The 19796-nt window shown below is 49.2% G+C and overlaps 1 protein-coding gene across 4 annotated transcripts in view; it reads right to left on the bottom strand.

Moving 5' to 3' along the window:
* LOC146195132 (protein spinster-like) overlaps positions 1 to 19242 on the bottom strand; it is a 107630-nt gene extending 88388 nt beyond the window's left edge. For 3 of the 4 annotated variants that reach the window (XM_084597699.1, XM_084597697.1, XM_084597696.1), the window contains exon 1: positions 18806 to 19242. In XM_084597699.1, coding sequence (XP_084453825.1) covers positions 18806 to 19043 — 238 coding nt within the window. In that variant the 5' untranslated portion in view covers positions 19044 to 19242. The remainder of the gene's footprint in view (positions 1 to 18805) is intronic. The other variant, XM_084597698.1, reaches the window with a different exon arrangement.
* Positions 19243 to 19796: the final 554 nt, after the last annotated feature.

Genomic DNA, 19796 nt, shown 5'->3' with positions numbered 1-19796 from the left:
CACCACCGAAAAGCGTCTTGCATATGGTGTTATTTGGCGTACGTCAGTACAGAGCGATACGATGTTATAAGCACTGAACATGAGCAATCAATGACTATGTGACAAAATGACAAAGCGAAAATGCGCGCAATGTCTGCCGCTAAAAGTAGCAAGTCTCTGATCACTGCGCGCCGACTACAAAAAGCAAAGTAAACGAAGAACACAAAGAAAAATGAGCAGGCGGGGATTTTTAACAAAATCAAGGTTCTTTTTGGGACGTGTAGTTGAACAGAATACGCAAGATGATACCAGTGTTCCTTTATGTGGGTCTGAACTCTCTCTGTCTCTCAACAAGAGAAGGTTATTGCTAAAATGAGAAACAAACTGAATTCGTCATCAAATCGAGCCTGACCACGCCTGCCGTCACCCAACTCCAAATGGACGTTTAGAGGCTCGGTACATTCTAGCACGGCCGCTCAATGGAGGCGCACCAAATGCGCCTCCATTGAGCGGCCGTGATTTTAGTTGGTATTGCATCATACCAACATTTTGGTTGAATGAAGGATAAAACTTGGTCAATGGTATTGGAAATATAGAGAATGCTAAGTAGAAGGATTTCACCAGTGCGTGTCTGTCACTTTTTGTGGCGGGCGAAAGGCTCTGCGTTGCACAGACTGGTTGAAATCAGTTGAACGGGTTGGCGGACTGAGTCGGAAGACGCGTTAATATTAACGCAGATAGAATTTCAGGTCTGAATTCTAACAACACAGCCGTGATTCACGGCTTTCAAAAGTCGACTGAACCCTGTGTGGCACTGCAGGAGTTTTTGGCTCGCGGACGGAGGTGGACGTATACTGGATTCAGTTTACAATTCACCCCCATCCACCGCGATTCGAGTTACTTCTCACGAACTTCGGTCCTTGAGCCACGGCGTCAGAGGCAAGGAGTCAATTTGACAGACTTCTCAGCTCCCTCTACACCTCAAAAGAGACACCTGTCATTTTCCTCTTTCTTGCGTAAGTTACTGTGGTGTCCGGTATCCCGACGGAGGGAAAGAACAGGCGCAGACCGCAGCTCAGGGTAGACTATTTACGTCAGAGAGTGTGAGCATGTGAGCTCGAGAGAAGAGAGAGAGAAATGTGCTCATGATGATAGCACTGGTGTATGGAAGCGAAACCGAAACTTGTGCGGGATACAACAGTTACCCCACATGCTAACGACGCGTGTATGCAGTGTCATATCCCACAGACCATTGAATACGCTTAACCCCTTGCCTGCTGTGCGCAGCAGAAATTATTCGAGCAGCACATATATAGTGTGGCAAGGGTATACAAGTAAATACATTGCAGGAAGGTACTTAGAATGTCACAAAAGAAAAAAGAATATAACGGTGTGTGTGTGTGTGTGTGTGTGTGTGTGTGTGTGTGTGTGTGTGTGTGTGTGTGTGTGTGTGTGTGTGTGTGTGTGTGTGTGTGTGTGTGTGTGTGTGTGTGTGTGTGTGTGTGTGTGTGTGTGTGTGTGTGTGTGTGTGTGTGTGTGTGTGTGTGTGTGTGTGTGTGTGTGTGTGTGTGTGTGTGTGTGTGTGTGTGTGTGTGTGTGTGTTGGGGTTTAACGTCCCAAAGCGACTCAGGCTATGAGAGACGCCGTAGAGGTGGATTCCGGAAATTTTGACCCCCTGGGGTTCTTTAACATGCACTGGCGAACGCTACAGCTGCCACGCAGTGCATGACGGCAAGCAGTCCGGTTGGAAGACAGACCGACGCGTAAAACTAAAAGAACTGTTCATTTGGACGAACTTGTGCCCGCCAAATGTGCACGGCTCGGAGTCGTCGACAGCTGCAAACACGCTCGGCGGGCTGAGGAATGTTCGCCGCTCTCGACCGCACTCGTTTTCAAGGGCGACAACAAACTTTGGATATCACTCTTGTAATGCACCGAGAAAAGAATATCGAGCATTCACAGGAACTGCCGCGTCTGATCATGGCAGTATGCCTGAGTATAGCAGAGAAAACATTAGGTGACGAGGCAGATAGCCGGAGGCTACGAGAACGAAAAAAGTAAAAACAGTGCCTCGGAGTACTGTTGACCGCGACTTCCGCAATACAGTTTACCTTATAGTTAACACACTGGCAGTTTACTAACTCTCTCTTGCCTCCCTCCCCCTCAGCCCCTTCCGCCTTTTGTGCAAACCAAGTAGTCAGCAAACCGTGTTCTTTTCATAAATGTCGCTGCCTAAGAAAAAAGTTGGCAGAGGCTTAGCTTGATTAAGCCCGGTAGGTTGCGAAAGCATCCTTAGCAGTAGGCGGCATCGTAGTCATGCGCACCGCCATCTCTCACGGACGGTACGAGTCGGTCGCCGCTTTATGCAGCTGTATAACGTCACACCTGTGGCGCTCCTGGCGGAGAGAGCGGGAGTTAGGCCGCCGTTCATGCGCACCGCCGTCTCTCACGGACGGCGCGAGTTGGTCGGCCAGCTTTGAGGCGTGACGTCATAACACCTGTGGGGCTCCTGGCGGAGAGAGCGGGAGTTAGGTCGCCGTTCATGCGCACCGCCGTTTCTCACAGACGGCGCGAGTTGGTCGCCCAACTTTGAGGCGTGACGTCATAGCACCAGTGGCGCTCCTGGCAGAGAGAGCGGGAGTTAGGCCGCCGTTCATGCGCACCGCCGTCTCTCACAGACGGCGCGAGTTGGTCGCCAGCTTTGTGGCGTGACGTCATAACACCTGTGGGGCTCCTGGCGGAGAGAGCGGGAGTTAGGTCGCCGTTCATGCGCACCGCCGTTTCTCACAGACGGCGCGAGTTGGTCGCCCAGCTTTGAGGCGTGACGTCATAGCACCTGTGGCGCTCCTGGCAGAGAGCGGGAGTTAGGCCGCCGTTCATGCGCACCGCCGTCTCTCACAGACGGCGCGAGTTGGTCGCCCAGCTTTGAGGCGTGACGTCATAACACCTGTGGCACTCCTGGCGGAGAGAGCTGGAGTTAGGCCGCCGTTCATGCGCACCGCCGTCTCTCACGGACGGCGCGAGTTGGTCGCCCAGCTTTGAGGCGTGACGTCACAGAGGTCATGCGAAAGGTCATTTCATGTGCACCGCCGTCGCACCGCAAAGGCTTGAAAGTGGAAGTAGTATTGCTTTCGCAATAAAAACATCGGCGCCTGATATGCGACCAAACGTGCCGACGCGCCGGCATGGAGGCCACTATAGGGAACCTGCACTGCATAGGGGCTGCAATTGTACAGCAGCGTGACTCAAAAATGCTGCTGTTAGCCGCTTGGTTCGCGATAAACGACCCAGCATTCTCAGCAGCATTACAGATACGCGTGTGACAGATAACGTCCTTGCCCAGGCACTTTCGATGTAGCCCACTTATCTGACGTGCCATGCAAAGCTTCAAAAGAGCGTGCAGTCTGATCCCTGTAAGCTCCTGCAGGTGGCGTGAAAACGCCCTAAGAAGCCGCCTCAGAAGTGTTTGCTCTTCTCGCTAGGATATGTGTTACGGCGCGCGGCGATCGACACAGTAAACTTCCATTGCAGGTTACCTATAGAATAACAGGCGTAACCGGCTGTGACCACTCCCGCGTGCTTCCCAATCTCAAGAACGGGCCAGCACAGATCGCAGTGTCCGGCGCACACCGCTTTCAACGTGGTCACAAGAGAATTTCTGATAACGAAACAGACCAGCCAAAGCATCGGAAGAAAAATCTTCATCGTCATCATCATCACCAGCCGGACTACTACACCCACTACAGGGCAATTACTTCTCCCATATTCTTCCAATCAACCCGGTCCTGTGCTAGATGCATTCACTTGACCCCTGCGAACTATTCTCAACCTCATCCGCCCACCTAACTTCCTGCCGCACGCTTTCGTTCCCTTGGAATCCAGTTTGTTACCCTAAGTGACCATATGTTATCCTCTCTTCGCACTACATGCCCTGCCCATTTTTTTCTTCTTGATTTCCACTAGAATGTCAGTAACGAGTTATTTCTCTGACCTACTCTGCACGCTTCCTATCTCTTAACGCTACGCATATATCATTCGGCCGTTACCTAGCTATCAGCGTTGTTTAAGTACAACCCTTTTCGTCAGCATCCACGTTTCAGCACCATAGATGAGTACCAGTAAGATGCAGCCATTGTATACTTTTCTCTTCGGCGATATTGGTAAGCTGCTTGTCATAATGTGCGAGTACTTTCCAAATGCGCTGCATGTCCCAAACTTATTCTCCTAGTTATTTCCCTTCCGTAACCGGGATCTGCAGTCACTATAGCTATTCTAAGTAGACATATTCGCCTACCACTTTCAGTGCTTCTTTGCCTATTGCAAATTTGTTCCTTTCCGAGGCTGTTGACAATTACCTTAGCATTCTGAGTATTAATTTTAGGGCTGCCTTTCTGCTGAGAACTTGGCGCTCACGCCCGATTGTGTCTTCGTACGTCAAAGCGAGAGACACTGACACGGGTCCACTCACGGCAACTTCTTCAACCTTACCAAGCGGAGGCCTCCCACCAAGTTCTAAGCGACGCCAAACATGCACCGTGCGTATAAATGACCTCGCCATGAAATGCCCTACAAACTGCAAATGATACACTTCAGGGTACTCCGTAGACAAGGCAGTTTATTTTATGGCGCCGCCAAAGACGAGGACACCACGTTCAACTAACCCTGAGTAGCATTCTCATCCTGACCAACGTTATGGGTGTACCACGCTTGGCATCCTTGGTCTCCCCATACCTGGCTGCACTACCCACAGTTTGCATCCTCTCAGTAAGATTGATTTTGGTTTTACAGAGTTGAACGTCCAAAAGTGACTCAGGGTATGAGAGGCGCCATAGCGGAGGACTCCGGAAATTTCGACCACCTGGGGTTCTTTTTCGTGCACTGACATCGCACAGCACACGGAAGCCTTGCTTTTCGCCTGCGCAGAAAAGCGGCCGCCGCGGCCGGGATTCGATCCCGCGTCCTTGGGAACAGCAATCGAGTGCCCTAACCACTGCACCCCCACAGCGGGACCCTCTTCCGTCAGAGCGAAGCACAGATGATCACAAGCGCATCCAACGGACATCGGGGACCCAAGGAGGCTGACATCAACCGCTTGGTTCAGGCGCTCGTCATCTGCAGTAGACTGCACACATATCAACTCATCAAATCATGCACTCTGTCTGGCATACCTATCGAAAAACTTAAAGCATGGGTTAAACATGGGCCAAGGCGCGCCCCCTCGCACGCAGAAATCGCAGATATCCGCATTCAGAACAGCGCATTCGCGCAACCCAGTGCAAGCTTTGACATGCACTCCTCGCATGCAGATTACTGCGAACTACACGATTCTGGGAACAGTTGCAGCGTATACGCGTGGCGCTATCTTGATGCGACCTATCACCTATCTATCGCCACAAAAATATAGAAGGGAAAAATATGTCGCTTGCTTTTTTCGCTACCTCTGCTTTCCTCTTCCGTAAAGAAAGAAAGAAAGAAAGAAAGAAAGAAAGAAAGAAAGAAAGAAAGAAAGAAAGAAAGAAAGAAAGAAAGAAAGAAAGAAAGAAAGAAAGAAAGAAAGAAAGAAAGAAAGAAAGAAAGAAATCCTGACAGCATGGATATACGCCACCTGCACTTAGCTCGGAACGAAATTTCGATTCTTACGTCGAATACCGGCTGGACTTACGACGTCTACGCATGCGCGGCCGTTACTAAATGGACATTCTCCGCAAACTGCCGAGCTTCAGCGAGCTGAGCACAAAATTAGGCCGTGTCCGTCGAAGTCGATGATCAATCAACAAACAATTTGCTGTTCGCCATATCAGCTTTACATCCGCTGCCAGCCCTGTGCGTGTTCGCTCCGTCCTCTGCTTGGCCGGCAGCGAACGCCGTGATTGAAGCAATAGGCAGTTCGAGTGAACATATTTCATCACGCATTCTCTCGTTCTCGATAAAACGCGAGATCTCGGCAGCTGCTGTGCTGATGCAACGTTTGACATTTCGTTTGAAGTTGAAACAAACCCCGATTGCGAGATCTGGGAACTGGGGCACTCGATCGAGACTAGAGTGAAAGGGGCGCAAGGGCAGACGCCTGGAACCGTGCAATCTGAGCGACGAACTTATCGCGAGGAACAGGAAAAGGAATTCGAGCAGGAACGGGCCCGCTTCCGCGTCGCCGGAAGGACAAGGGCGCGAAAACGGGGGATGAGTATATATACCACTAGTGCCGACCGGGGAACCGACGCAGTCGTATGCGCGGCCCCTGTGCAACACCACGCTCGACATCAGCGCAGTGCAAATAAAGGCAGCTTCACATGCCAGCGAAAAAGCTAGCGATTTCTGCCGCGGCGGCTCGAGAGGCGAAAGCGACGCCGCGGGAATGTTTCGCTCTGTCGCTGCCGCTCGCCGCAGAGTTCGCGCAATCACTTGCGTGTGAACCTCTGTCTCAGTAGTAATAATAATAAAAAAAAAGACTTTTTGACGATTTACGATTCCTTGCCCAGCAGCCGAAAAATCTTTTATAACGAAAGCTACACTACTGCAGGTTTTCAAGCCGTCGGCGTGGGACCGTGGAAACATAACATCGGCATGAACAAAACACGTTCCGTCAAGCCGGAAACTTGTCCCAAGAAACGTGTTTTCGAACAACTGAGAAGCAACGCAGGTTGCCTGGGTGTTACCTCGGTATGCCAGTCTTGGCCAGCGAAAGCTAAACGCAAGCAGCGGCTGTGAGCAACGTGCTGTTCGCCGGCCGAGCGAAAATCGCGGCGACGACACACCACCACAGCATGCACTTAAAGGTGATTGATCGTTTTTAATGGTTTCCGTGCTAGCAAAGAGCGCTTGAAAAAAAAAAATTACAAGGGTTCAACGCTGCTGAACCAAATATTGGGCGAAAGCATCAGCTGCGGGTGACCGAGCGTTCTCCTTCTCTTTTTCTTCCTCAGCCCACATATAAAGCTTCGCTTTAACCAAGCCGTATGAACGTGCCTTAGTGGCCTATAGGCTCCCAAAGCATCGTTGGGCGGCGCTGCGGCTCCTGATGGGCAACGCCATCTGTGGCAGAAAAACACACACTGGGACGCCGCCGGCTCGGCTCGCTGCCTTCGCGACGTGCGCCGCGCGCTTTCTCTGGAATGAGCACACGCCCTGACGCGCCCCCGCAGGCGCATCGCGACATGCCGCCTGCATTCCGTCTTGATGATTGGACAACCTGCTGCGTATTTCCATGGAGAAAACGTAATTATAGGCGAGAAAATTTTTATTCACGTCTGCACTGTAGAGCAGACGACAGACGGCGATGAGTAAATATTGATTGTGAATGCGTTTCCCACGTTAGCGAAAACGTAGGAAGTTTATTTCGAGGTAAGTCAGCTATGTAACTATATTGTCGTATATTGTCACGTATCCGTTTAAGCCCGTAACCAGAAGGTTGGTTTTTAATAAGGGGTTGATCTAGCAGGCACAGGAGAGCAGGTCCAGAGAACCGAGTGACAGCAGCCGACTTCAGCAATTCTTCTCATCGAACGCCACGGGGCCACTTCCGAGTCCGCGCACGAGACTCTCGATGAGCAGCCGCCTAGCGGTTGCTGTTGCACACGCTACATTATAATATATTTAAAAACTGCGGAAGTATTATCAGTACTCTGAAATAAAGCTGCTCGCTTGTTGATCATCGTTTTGGCCTGTAGCATGAGATCTATATACGGTTTTGTTTTTATTATTACCACGTTACTAAAGCAAATCTTGCAGTAGAAGAATAAGCCATAGTCCGAAGAAGGAGATGTTTGTTCAAAGGCACGAACGCTAGCAGTCTCAGAAGCGCATGCGTGCTCCGCGCGCTGCACGCGACATAACCGGCTCGCTGGCTCGGAAGGAAGGTGAAATCCAAGCTTGTACTACAATCGTGCTTCATTTCGGTTCTTACTAAATGGTTGTGCTTCATTTATATTTGGTTTGCATTTACGAAACCTGTGACGCGAATAGGGTGCTCCGTGCGAGTAGTGTCAATCGAGCCATAACTAGGATCGCTTTTGTATTACACTTCCAACATATTTTTGTTATGAATAATAATAATAATGTTGGTTCATTTATTGGCCAGTTTGCGGAAATCTGTAAAAGCGGCTCAGCCAAGCATGTTTTCCACCCCGCCCCCTTCCCCACACACAAAAAAAGGCCTCTTTTCTAGATATTTTCTTGATCGTAGGGCACATTTACACATCATTGTCGATCGCGGACGTCGCACGCAGGATATCTGTTGATTTGGTTGCTTTCAGAGCACTAGCAAAGCAGGGAGAGAGCACAGAAAATCGGCAAAGCAAGACACGCGCGGAGCGAAGAGCAGGATAATCCTCCACCCCCTTCACTTCGTATACATGGTGTAAAACCATTGTACTCTTTTGATGCCTCTCTAAGACGTCTTTGTCAACTGTCGAACATTTCTGAGTTTATGGAGAGGGGAAAATTGGCCCTTTTCGTTTCCACAAAGAACGCGAGACTTCTCAGAGTGCTGTCATGCGGTTGGAAAACAGGTCTTGTGGAAACGCTTGCAATGAAATCTGCAAAGTTCCACACGTGAGCCTCGTCTTTTGGCCCTTCGCCTACTATTGTGGCTACCCATGACACAATGCTACTTAGTACCTCCGTTTCGCATCAGCGGAAGCGTTTTTGTATCGCCAAATAACCGCCAGGCGCAACTCGATCGCCGCACGTGCATAGGAAACTAGCGGAGCGTCTGCTCCGGCGACGTCCCATCGTTTCACATTTCGCCACCATGCCAGGAATGCGGCGCTGCCATCGCGCGGCGAAACTTGAGCTTGGGTTCCCTATAGGGGTAACGTGAAGGCCACGGTCCTAGCAGGCTGATTCTGACATACCCGTCCCATGTGAAACAGAGACCCAAGTTGGCAGCTCCTGCCGACCGCTTGAGTTGGTAGCCCAGCTCTCACCCTAGTGTCACGTGGGTGTGACGTCACAGCGTCACGTGGTTAATACGTGGCTACCGGCCGCGCTATGTTGAAGGCTTGAAACCTAGAGTAGTATTGCTTTCGCAATTAAAAAAAAAAAGGTCCCTTTCATCACTTTATGTATGCCACGGTACGGCGTCTTGCAAGCAGTCAGGCAAGGTGCCGTATTGCTGGGCCCGTATTCCGAGTTTGCGTCTTTATCGAAGGTGTCGCTATCTCCCTGCCCTCGAGTTACACGATTGGTGGAAACGCCGCAACCGGAAGTGGTGGCACTAAAAACTGACATCCGGTTCTGGTGTGTGTGCCAATCTAATGAATCGAGGTCAGACAGATAGTGACACTTTCGATAACGACGCTAACTCGGAATATAGCCCCAGGCGTGGCGGGGCCGCGTTGGTTCCCCTCCTCTTCTGTGCGTAGTATAGTCGCCCACGAAAGAAAGCACGCGAGCGGTATGGGACCACACGAGCGGCTACGCTTGAGGGGCAGCGGAGTAGCGTTGCCGAATTTTTTTTTTCTTCATGCGAAAGCATTACTTCGCTATGTTCACAGATTTCTGTCCACAGAACGTGTCCGCAACAGTTGTAATTGAGAAGTGGTAATGAGCAGTGCCAATCGACTGAGGGTGACGGAATGTTGTTTCCAAAAAAAATAATTAGGCCAATAAGTGAATTAGGTGATTAATTAGAGGAAAAAAATATAAAAGTAAAGGCAAAAATGGTGTAATTCAGAAGGGTATACTTGGGCTTGTTGATACATGATCGAAGGGAACAAAATCTAGCACACCAAGACAAGGACAAGCGCTGTGTGTGTCTTTTTTCTCTGTCCTTGTCTTGGTGCGCTAGATTTTGTTCCCTGCAAAAATGGTCTCATTAGCCAATGGCTTGGCGCCACATTTGCATGTATCAAATACTAAAATAGTTAATTAAACCAGGCATATATGGTGACGTCAAGAATGTGACGTCACGCAACCTAAAGTTGAGCCAAAGGGCATAGGAAGGGATTGGCGCGCAATTTGAAAGTACCAAAGACTAAAATAGTTAATTAAGTCAGTCAATTAGGGTGACGTCAAGGACGTGACGTCACACCGAAAAAGGGCATAGGAAGGGATTGGAGTGCAATTTGACAGTACCAAAGACTAAAATGGGTAACTAAGAAGCGAATTGAGGATGTGACGTCACGCAACCGGAAGTAGACCCGAAAAAGGGCATAGAAAGGGATTGTCGCGTAATTTGAAAGTACCAAAGACTAAAATGGGTAAACAAGAAGTGAATTAAGCATCTAGAAGCAACCAACAGCAGCCTTTCTATACTTTCGCATTACTCCCGGTTCTACAGTTCTCTAATTTTTTCTTTCAGTGTGACAAGGTGTTCGCCAAGTGTTGCCGCAGAAGTTTCCCGTTCCGTGTGGCAGGGCGACAGTACGTATATATTCCGGACAGTTCATGTTGAAGCAGTGTGACAAGGTCGCCAACACTACGCGAATATGCTGTTGCCAGACAGAGTTGACCAACTGTTTCCGTAGTGTGAACAGGGCTTTAATATATTACCGAGAAAAACCACAGCCGGTGCACGCGTCGCATAAGCGTGCACACGGTGCAATCTAAGCAAGTCCACGCGCATCCATACGCAAGCGAGCCCGACCACACGCCACAATCACGGCAAGCTAGAATGACGCCCGTTCAATATTGCTTTTTTTTTTTTTTTGCATTCGTCTTTGTGAATACACCTGCGAAAGTGGCGGTGGCTCCTACAATACGCAATCAACGCGGCGCGGGAGGCTGGAATAAAAAAAAAAGAAACCTAACCAACGAAGGAACACGACACCTGGCTTCGTTATCACCAGAGCTCCGGGGTTTCTCGCGCACGCCCTCCCATAGAACGAATTATGTGTTCAGCCAAATTTTGCTAATTTCTTGTTTTACAAAAAAAAAAAAAAAAGAATCATTGAGTCCCGCTTTTATAGGTCCACAAGTATTTAAAACACCACTGAGATTGGCCATCGGGCCTCATTTTCAAAAACCAATGAAACCAGTCAGTTTGTAAAGAAGTCGCAGGTACTACATGACGACCCGCCCGTCGCGTTACAGACACCATGGGCGCGGGTCTAGAAACGGACGCCGATAGGCTAAATCAACGCACACGTTACAAAAAGGGCAATCAGAGAGCAACATTTGATAACATGTGTGTAGTCGCGCCCAATACGAGTGCTCGGCTGTGGCACTGCGTCTCAGATAAAACGAACAATCGGTGGTCGCGACACTCGATTATAACGAACGAGGAAGCGCAGTAAGCTAGAGCTGCAGTTGCATATGGGCCGGGGCCCGCTTGAAAGCCCGCACAAGCTGGGCCCGCGTGCAGGAAACCCCTTTGACTCGGGCCGGACCTGGACCAGGGTATATTTGTCTTGGAAGGGACGGTCGGGCTCTGCAATAACGAGTAAAAAAAAAAAAAAAAAAAGAGAGAGAAAAAAAAAACCGAAAAGAAAAAGAATGTTTACATCAGCTATGCGCGCAAGTCCAAGTTCTCTCCCGACGTCGGGATGTTCCAAGATCCTAGAACCCTTTTTTCTTTTCGATTCCCACTAGAGAAAAACAAGTCTACCTCCCAAGAAACAATCAAAATGAGGCATTAATTGTCGCATGCCAATCGCACCCCGACAGGGTACAATGAGAACAGGTGCTAGAGTGCTTGCTGGCAGTAGTGCCCCCCCCCCCTCCAGCTCTGAAAGCAAAACCACTTCACACGCTCAGTGCAACCGGTTGACAGTGGTTTGAGAGCACAAGATATGCCTCGCTGGCCAAGTGGGTCATGTGGTGTGCATAATCTGCCCACTTTGGCCCACCCGGGCCTCCTGCCCCGCACTAGGCAGCCCGCCTCATCCTTATGCAGATGCGTAGAGCAGTGCGGACAAATAAGTGAAAACCAGTGGTTTTCAGGTAAAGTGTCATTTCACACCTGGCCAGGTCTACGTGGCGTTATCTCCGCATAATGATAAGATGCTAGCAGCTGCGCGTCAAGGACTCGCTTCATTTCGAGCCCAATGCGCTGCTCGAGCGTTTTGCACGTGTACTCTGCGCGCATGTGCGCTGCGATAGCTTCGTCACCGCGTCCACTGCGAGCTGTCGCGTGGAGGCGGCTACAAACTAATACGTTCATGAACCCGGTCTGGGCGTTTCAAGCGCTACCAGACCTTAGGGACAATGATCTCTGCAAACACTGTGGGGCGAGAGGGACCCTCGACCACAATTTGGGAGTGCCCACAATCTCCAGGGATAGGACAAAATATTACAAGTAGAGAAGCCTGGGATACCCTGCTGCGAAGCACGGACCCTGCGATCCAGCATCGCACCGTCCATCTGGCGCAAGAGGCCGCAACAAGCCAAGGGCTACCTGCCTCTAATCGGCGGGCGCACGACTCCCCGTTTCCGATGGAATTAAAAGTTGTACAACCAACCAACCAAGCGAGCTCCTCCATTTCGATTTTATCGCGGGCCTAAGGCGGTACAGCAAGAGGCTGGGTGAGGAGTGTTATCAGCCTGGAGAGCTTAGAAAGTGGCTTAGCAGACACTGGTTAGAACAAACGTCCACAACCGACTTTTTAAAGGGGTAAACGCCACTTTTGTTTGACTTTGTGCACGTTTTTGGCTGCCGCAGAGCCAGCCAACATGTCACTCACTTCAATTGCACCGAACGCAATCCGAGTGATCGTCGGCTTGGTTTAACTGTACTGTTTGGTATCGAGCATCAGAGGCTATGAAGCGGTCCTGTCTCTCACATGACTGCGCGAACGAGGATGCACGGATTCAGAAACATGCACTCTCCTATCTTGACTGAGACAACTTACAACGGGCCTACTTCCCTCATCCCTATTTTTTTTTCCAAGTAGCTCGCCTCACTTGAGTATGCTTGATATCCCGAGAAGCAGGTGTCAAAAGACGACGCTTCAGACGCTGCCAAAGATTGCGTAGACAGCATCGTCACAGTGCATGCTGTAGGACGACCGTCTGGATGACTATCAACAGGAAGCGCAGAAGGTTTGCTCCAGCGACCTTCGAAAGCTGCCTAACTACTCTGCTAAACAACCGTGCAGGGTAGAAAATAACCCATTCATTTGCTAAAACACAGGACTGCAGTTAATTCAGAACGGCGTTCTGATGCGGTACTCGGTCTCCGGCACAGAGTGTACGACGCGAGGTAGCTACTTTGAGATGTGCACCCGTCCCCGGTCGATGGATTACGAAATTGGTGGAACCGCGGAACGACGGGAGCTCGGTAGCTACTTTATTGTCGCCGGCGCCACTGCCGTCTTGCCTTCTTACTACAGATATCTTTCCAGCGCACAGATTGTGCAGTGCTCAGTGTTTGAATGCCTGCAGTAGTCATTTCTGTGGTCGTTTTTCTTTTTTCCTTCTCGTTTCCTATGCGTTGTGAGTCATTCGCTCTGCTCATGTACCGTCTTTGCCAAAAGTAACCAGGCTGCTCCGAAGGCTGCCGGAGCAAGCGCGCGGCCGTGTGGCGGCGTTGCGCTCGCTGTGGCTTATCGGTGCTCGTCAGCTCCGAGGGTACAACAGCTGATGTAACTTCGCACCCTCACTCTCGCCCGTTGGATGATAAAAATTAGGCGCGTATGATGTGTGGGCTGCGGTTTCAAGCGTACGAAGCCTGGTTGTGCCCAGCGAGGGCGCTCAGTATAGCGACGGGGCTATTATCTCTTCTCGGGGCAACTGCGAAAAACAGAAAAAGCAGGTGATAGTAGACACGGTGAGCTCTTGTTCGTTTCAAGGACGAATATGTGCTAGATTTGCCAGACAATGCTGCTCTGAAACAAGGGTGCCGCGAACGAGAAAGCAGTCATGTGCATATATTGGCTAAGCGTGAGGAAGCTTTCATTATCGTTTGTTATCTATACCAAAACTTACCTACAAGCAAACGCAAGAATTTGTTAGAATCAAACATTGATCTTATTTATACACAGCCTCCCCAAGGGACTAGCACAATTTTGCAAGCCTAAAAGAGAGATAAGGTGGCTTGGAAGGGTTCACAAGCTTTCCCATAACTTTGTACCGGAGTTACGGTCCGTAAAATTGCAGTACGCAAGGCACCTCAGAGAAAGCGTGTTGAAATTTCAAGGTGCGTTATCATTCTTTATGTACAGGCGCATCAAACACGCAGGAAAGCGCAATTGTGCTGGTGTGTTTCAGTAGCGGATTGCAGAACACAAGCACGTAAAATTACATAGCGAGAAACGCGACATCTGCTTCAGGGCAGTTGCCGAGAAGAGCGAATAGCCCCGTCGCTATACTGAGCGCCCTCGCTGGGCATAACCAAGCTTCGCACACGTGAAACCGCAGCGCGAACATCATACGCGCCTAGTTTTTATCATCCAACGAGCGAGAGTGAGGGTGCGAAGTTACGTCAGCTGTTGTACCCTCGGAGCTGACGAGCACCGTGAGTGAGTGAGTGAAAAACTTTATTAAGTATATTTAAGGGAGGGGGATGGTAGGTGGGGTCCCTAGTCCGGGACTCAAGCGGCTGCCGCTGCTACCCGCGCACGTGTCACGATGGCCCGTTGGGCCTCTAGTCCAGAGCTGGATAGGGCAGCCTCCCACCCCTCAATTGTTGGCACTGCATTCGGGTCATCTGGAGGATTGTGTGGGCAGGTCCACACCATGTGGTGCAGGCCTGCCTTTTCCCCGCAATATTTGCATTTGGGGTCGCAGAACCCGGGGTGTATTGTGTTTAAACGGGCTGGTGTGTTATATGTACCTGTCTGTAGGCGTCGCCATCTAACTTCCTCCGCTTTGGAGAGCCCCTTGGCTGGGGGTGGATATTTTCTGCGAGAGAGTCTGCAGTGCTGTAACCTCTCCGCATACGTCGCCAGAGGGCCGGGATAGGGCGGTGTGGTGGATGGAGGGGTCGAGTCCCGGGGGAGGAGAGCTCGGGCAGCGGCATGGGCGCACTCGTTCCCTTCCACGCCTTGATGTCCCGGTGTCCAGACGAGGCATTTGTCTGGTTCGGGGTGTCCATAATTTTTCAATATTCTGGCAGCCTGGGGACATATTCGCCCTTTGATGTAGTTGCGGTAGATAAGCCACAGTGAGCGCAACGCCGCCACACGGCCGCGCACTTGCTCCGCCAGCCTTCGCAGCAGCCTGGTTACTTTTGGCAAAGACGGTACATAGCTTTTTGTGGGGAAGCAGGTGTGCCGTCGCTGACAAGTACGTGGTACGGCGCCAATGAATCGTTTCAGCTTCACGTGCTCAGAAGAGGCGCATGGTTAAGCTGGAGTTTCCGCTGAGCGCTTGACCCCTCAACGACAGCTTCTTTTGTTTTGTTTTTTAATGCGAAAGCATTACTTCGCTATGTTCACAGATTTCTGTCCGCAGACCGCGTTAACCGCGTCAGCAAAATCGTGTCCGCAACAGTTGTAATTGCGAAGTGGTAGAGGTTAATGAGTGGTGTCAATCGATATAAGGTGACGTAATGTTGTGTACGAAAAATAATTAGGCGAATAAGTTAATTAGGTAATTAATTACAGGCAAATATTTTAAGAGTTGTCTGCAGCAGTTGCGAATAATTGAGAAGTGGTAGAGGTTATACGAGTGGTGTCAATCGATAGAGGGAAACGTAATGTTGTGTACGAAAATAATTAGGCCAATAAGTTAATTATGTTATCAGAGGCAAAACACGCAAAATCGTGTCCGCAGCAATTGTAATTGAGATGTGGTAAAGGTTAATGAGTGGTGTCAATCAAGATAGAGTGACGTAAAGTGTCCAAAAAATAATTAGGCCAGTATGATAATTAGCTAATTAATTACAGGCAAAAAATGTAAAAGTAAAGGCGAAAATGATCGTATTAGCCAATGGCTCGGCGCGACACTTGAATGTATCAAATACTAAAATAGGTAATCAAATCAGTCAATTAAGGTAACAGCAAGGATGTGACGTCACGCAACCGGAAGTAGAGCCGGAAAAGGGCATAAAAAGAGATTGGCGCTCAATTTGAAAATACCAAAACTAAAGTCGGTAAAAAAGAATTGAATTAATGTGACGTAGAGGATGTGACGTCACGCAACCGGACGTATAGAGCCGAAAAAGGGCACAGGAAGGGATTGGCGCGCTATTTGAAAGTACCAGACTAAAATGGGTAAACAAGTGAATTAAGCAACTAGAAGCAACCAATAGCAGCATCTGTGCTTTCGCTTTACTCCATGCAGATTCTACAGTGCTCTTTAATTTTTTTTTATTTTTTTTTATAAAGAACCTTAATCGATTGTTCCCGTGGCATACGCTTCTCCCGTATGCACGTGTGCGGGAGAGAAAGCGTAGGGGAAGTCAGAGGTTCGGAATGCAGTAACTTCAGTGCTGTTTGTATGTTTGCTTGGGATCTCTCCTTTCCCAAGTACTTGATTAGCCGGTATCCTTTCCTCAGTCTTTGATTAGCGGCCGGAAACTTTATTTCCCTTTCCCTTACCATCGATTGGAGAGGTGTATTTTGATTTCTTACTGGTTGCTATCCTCGCCAATGGCGAAGATAGAGGGCTTAAAAGTAAGCGCTCTGAGTTAAACCAGAGCTGATTTCGTCTAATCAACGGTTCAGTCATGTAAATAGTTTTCTCCTTGCTTGTTCCTTCTTGATTTATTTATGTGTAAATAAATAGTTAACCTTCCTTTCCTGTCCCTAAACAATGTCAATGTTTGCGAGTCCGAACCATCATTATATCAAGAAAATCGATATCCTCATCAACAAGTGCTTTTCCAACATCGCCACATGTAGGGAAACTCAACTGTCTGGAAAGTGAGGTGTTCTGGATGTGCACAAAAAGAAACAAGACGGAAGAGGTGGGCGCGTGTTCGTCTCTCTCGACTTTGACAATGTATTTGTTTGTTTGTTTTTGCGAAACATGCCCATTGAGGTTATCGGTGACTTATAGCGTGCAATCGCAGTGCTACCAATAAACTTTCCGAAGTTATCTCCGCCGTGAAACAGTAAATTTTAGTGTGACACTGAAGACCGTATTGCGCACCTTTCCTAAGTGAGCATGCATATCTCCCCGATATCCAGACCGTCTCGCCAATCACTGGGTTTCGTCCCCGGATACTTATTTTCTGCCTGCCACCACTGCACTATTTTTTCTTCGCTCATTTAAGTTTTAACAAGCACGTTTTCTGAACTATGGCTGCTATTTTTCATCTGTGTAAATTATGTGGTCAACATCTGGTACCGTAATCCTTGCAGAAAATCACATTCTGCCTTTACCCCCCCCCCCCCCCCCCCCCCTATCACCGCAGGACGCTGTGCTGTGAAGATAATAGGGCCTTTGCGCTGAAGCAGACGGATGACGAGATGTTAGATTGTTACTGGGCTCTTTTTCTCCACAGTATGCAATAAGCTTTAGGTCAACACGAATAAATGTGCCTGAATGACAAAACAAAAACAAAAAAGCCAATGACCCATCAATAATGTTGCAAGTGGTGAGGGGTGTCGTCCATTGAAGTGCTAATTTAAACTAAACAAAAAATGTCACTTAGCTTGTCACTTTAATTCCCAACATTTCCATGCAGAAAATACATACTAATAACACACATATTTTATTTTGTGATATTCACATTCTTTCCAAGTTTCGCTGCCATCTTCAGTACTTTTTGAATTGATATTTGTTGTCGTCGATTACAATTTCGCATGCATTCTGCATCACTCGGAGCACTTTTCTTAATAAATCGGCCCAGCATTTTATAATCAAAATATTCAGAGAAAAATTGCATTTGTTGCACCCTTACTAAAAGACCTTATTTCTATGAGGCATAAAACGATATTTCGGAGCTCCAGGTACTTTGTCAGTCAATTCGTGAAACTCACAGGTGCTTAACACAATAAAATAGGCGTTTTATATATTTCCGAAATTCGAAAATAGTTTTTCGCGATAATTCACAATGTACAAATGTTTACCATACTTTTCACTAAAGCTTGAATTTGGGAAGCAGAATCTCACATTACTGCTTTGTGATAACTTAAAATGCATATTATCGTGTATTGTGCTAAGTACATACATAGCTTTACCGGCAATAAATGAGAATTAAGAAGAAAAAAATTACCGTTTCTTTTTTTTTTAATTATGCGTAAGGAGTTAATTGATGATCCATGGAATCCACTTGGCAAAATTAGGTCTGAGCAAACAAATTACTGGTGAAAGTTCGCCGAAGGAATTTGATACCGCGAAAACACTGTTAGCGCGATATTCTCGACAAGTCGTGCCTCCTGACACAGGTACACATACGCAAGGGTGCGTTAGTTTAGGCGAAACATATCCAGGTACAAGGCCGCGCAGGCAGCACGGAGGTATACGATGACCGACCCGATACCGATGAGCGACATCGATATCTAGTTATGGCAAGCAGGGCACACCACGAGACCGTGTACTCATGCGTGCCATGTGTACTTTGCTGCACGACCGCTCCACCCGCCTATTTTACGAGCTCTGGTGTGAAGCACCGAAGGCAATTTACATCGCGGTAACACAGAATTTTCTCAACTCGAGTCGAGTTTCGGTATGCCTTGGTTTGTGCATGCATTGAGAATCTTCCTTGCAAGGTTTGCGGAGCTCTATTGGAAAGCTGCCACAGGTTCCTTGCGAAGTGCATTTCCTGCAGAAAACAGACAGGCACACTGTGGTAGAATTATGCAGCTCTACTTGGCCGGACGCTTCAGAATGTCGCGGCTCGCTATGGACTCGGCAACAGCGAACAGGGAAAAAACGGTCCATACTCCGAACAGCGCTTTGAGCTCTACATCCGTGCAGTAATATGGTGAAACTAGCATCGTGGCACGGTCTCACGAGAGGCATGCCTGCAGGCTGGATGTAAGCAGTGACGGCATCTTACCTGCCACCGTGTACCTGTCCATGTAGTTGATGAGGTTGATGAAGAACAGTATCCCGACGGACGCATACTCGATGAATCGCCGTGAACGTTCGGATACGGCGCCGGCGGAGGATGAAGCCGCAGCCGGCGGCGGCGACTCCGGCACGGGGATCTCGTGAGCAGCAACGCTGTGGTCTTCGGGCGGAACCATCGCAGGTGGCATTGATTCCATCGAGTTCCTGAACCGCAGTGGTAACATCCACGGGGACCAAGCGCGCACAGCACCACCGACGCGTTGCCGTTAAGTCGAAGCCAGCAACGCTCGCATCAGGTTACTCCTGCTAGCTTGCATGCTCGTCTGTCGCCGACGACGACGATTTCGTTGCCGAGTAGCCGCTAAACAAGCGGCAACAGGCGAGCGAACTGCCGGCGATCGCCGATCGCTGCGGTATAGTACCTAGAATATACTGGCTAGTGTGCCGTGCGGAGGGCTCTCTCAATGGGAGGAGGTGTCCGCGCCGGCGATGCCTTCCAACTTTGGCCGCCAGGGGCGCTGCTCATCGCAAAGGTGCCGTCGACGCCGTCGGCCGCCGGCGCGCCCTTGATTTGCCGCAGCTGCGCTGGCCGAGCCATCAGTGGGTTCGAGCGCTTTGGACGCGTCTACGCTGTTCTTTTGTTTTAGTCGTTCTGTTTCTTGCATTCATATGAGATAATTAAATTTGCAACGACTAATGATGCTAAAAATAAAGCATCAGGGCAGGGAAAAGACATGTTTCGTGTCGCTTTGTCGGAGTGGCTACCGCTCGAATCAGGACTAGGTTTCTATGTTCGGTGTGCCATCGGACCCTGCGCAGCTTGCGTAGTGGAAGCGGCTGATTAAAAGACAGGACCGCAAGTTGACTTCAACGTGTGTTGTCTGCGAAAAATATTTTGAGGAGAGCTACATCAAGAGAACGTTCAAAGTGACAGATCGTCAACGAGCTCGCTATAGAGATAGACCACGAATTAATCC

This window comes from Amblyomma maculatum, chromosome 3, assembly GCF_055883805.1.
Source record: "Amblyomma maculatum isolate TAMU_Amacu chromosome 3, ASM5588380v1, whole genome shotgun sequence".
NCBI classification, from domain to species: domain Eukaryota; kingdom Metazoa; phylum Arthropoda; class Arachnida; order Ixodida; family Ixodidae; genus Amblyomma; species Amblyomma maculatum.
This window is presented reverse-complemented; position numbering and strand designations above follow the sequence as displayed.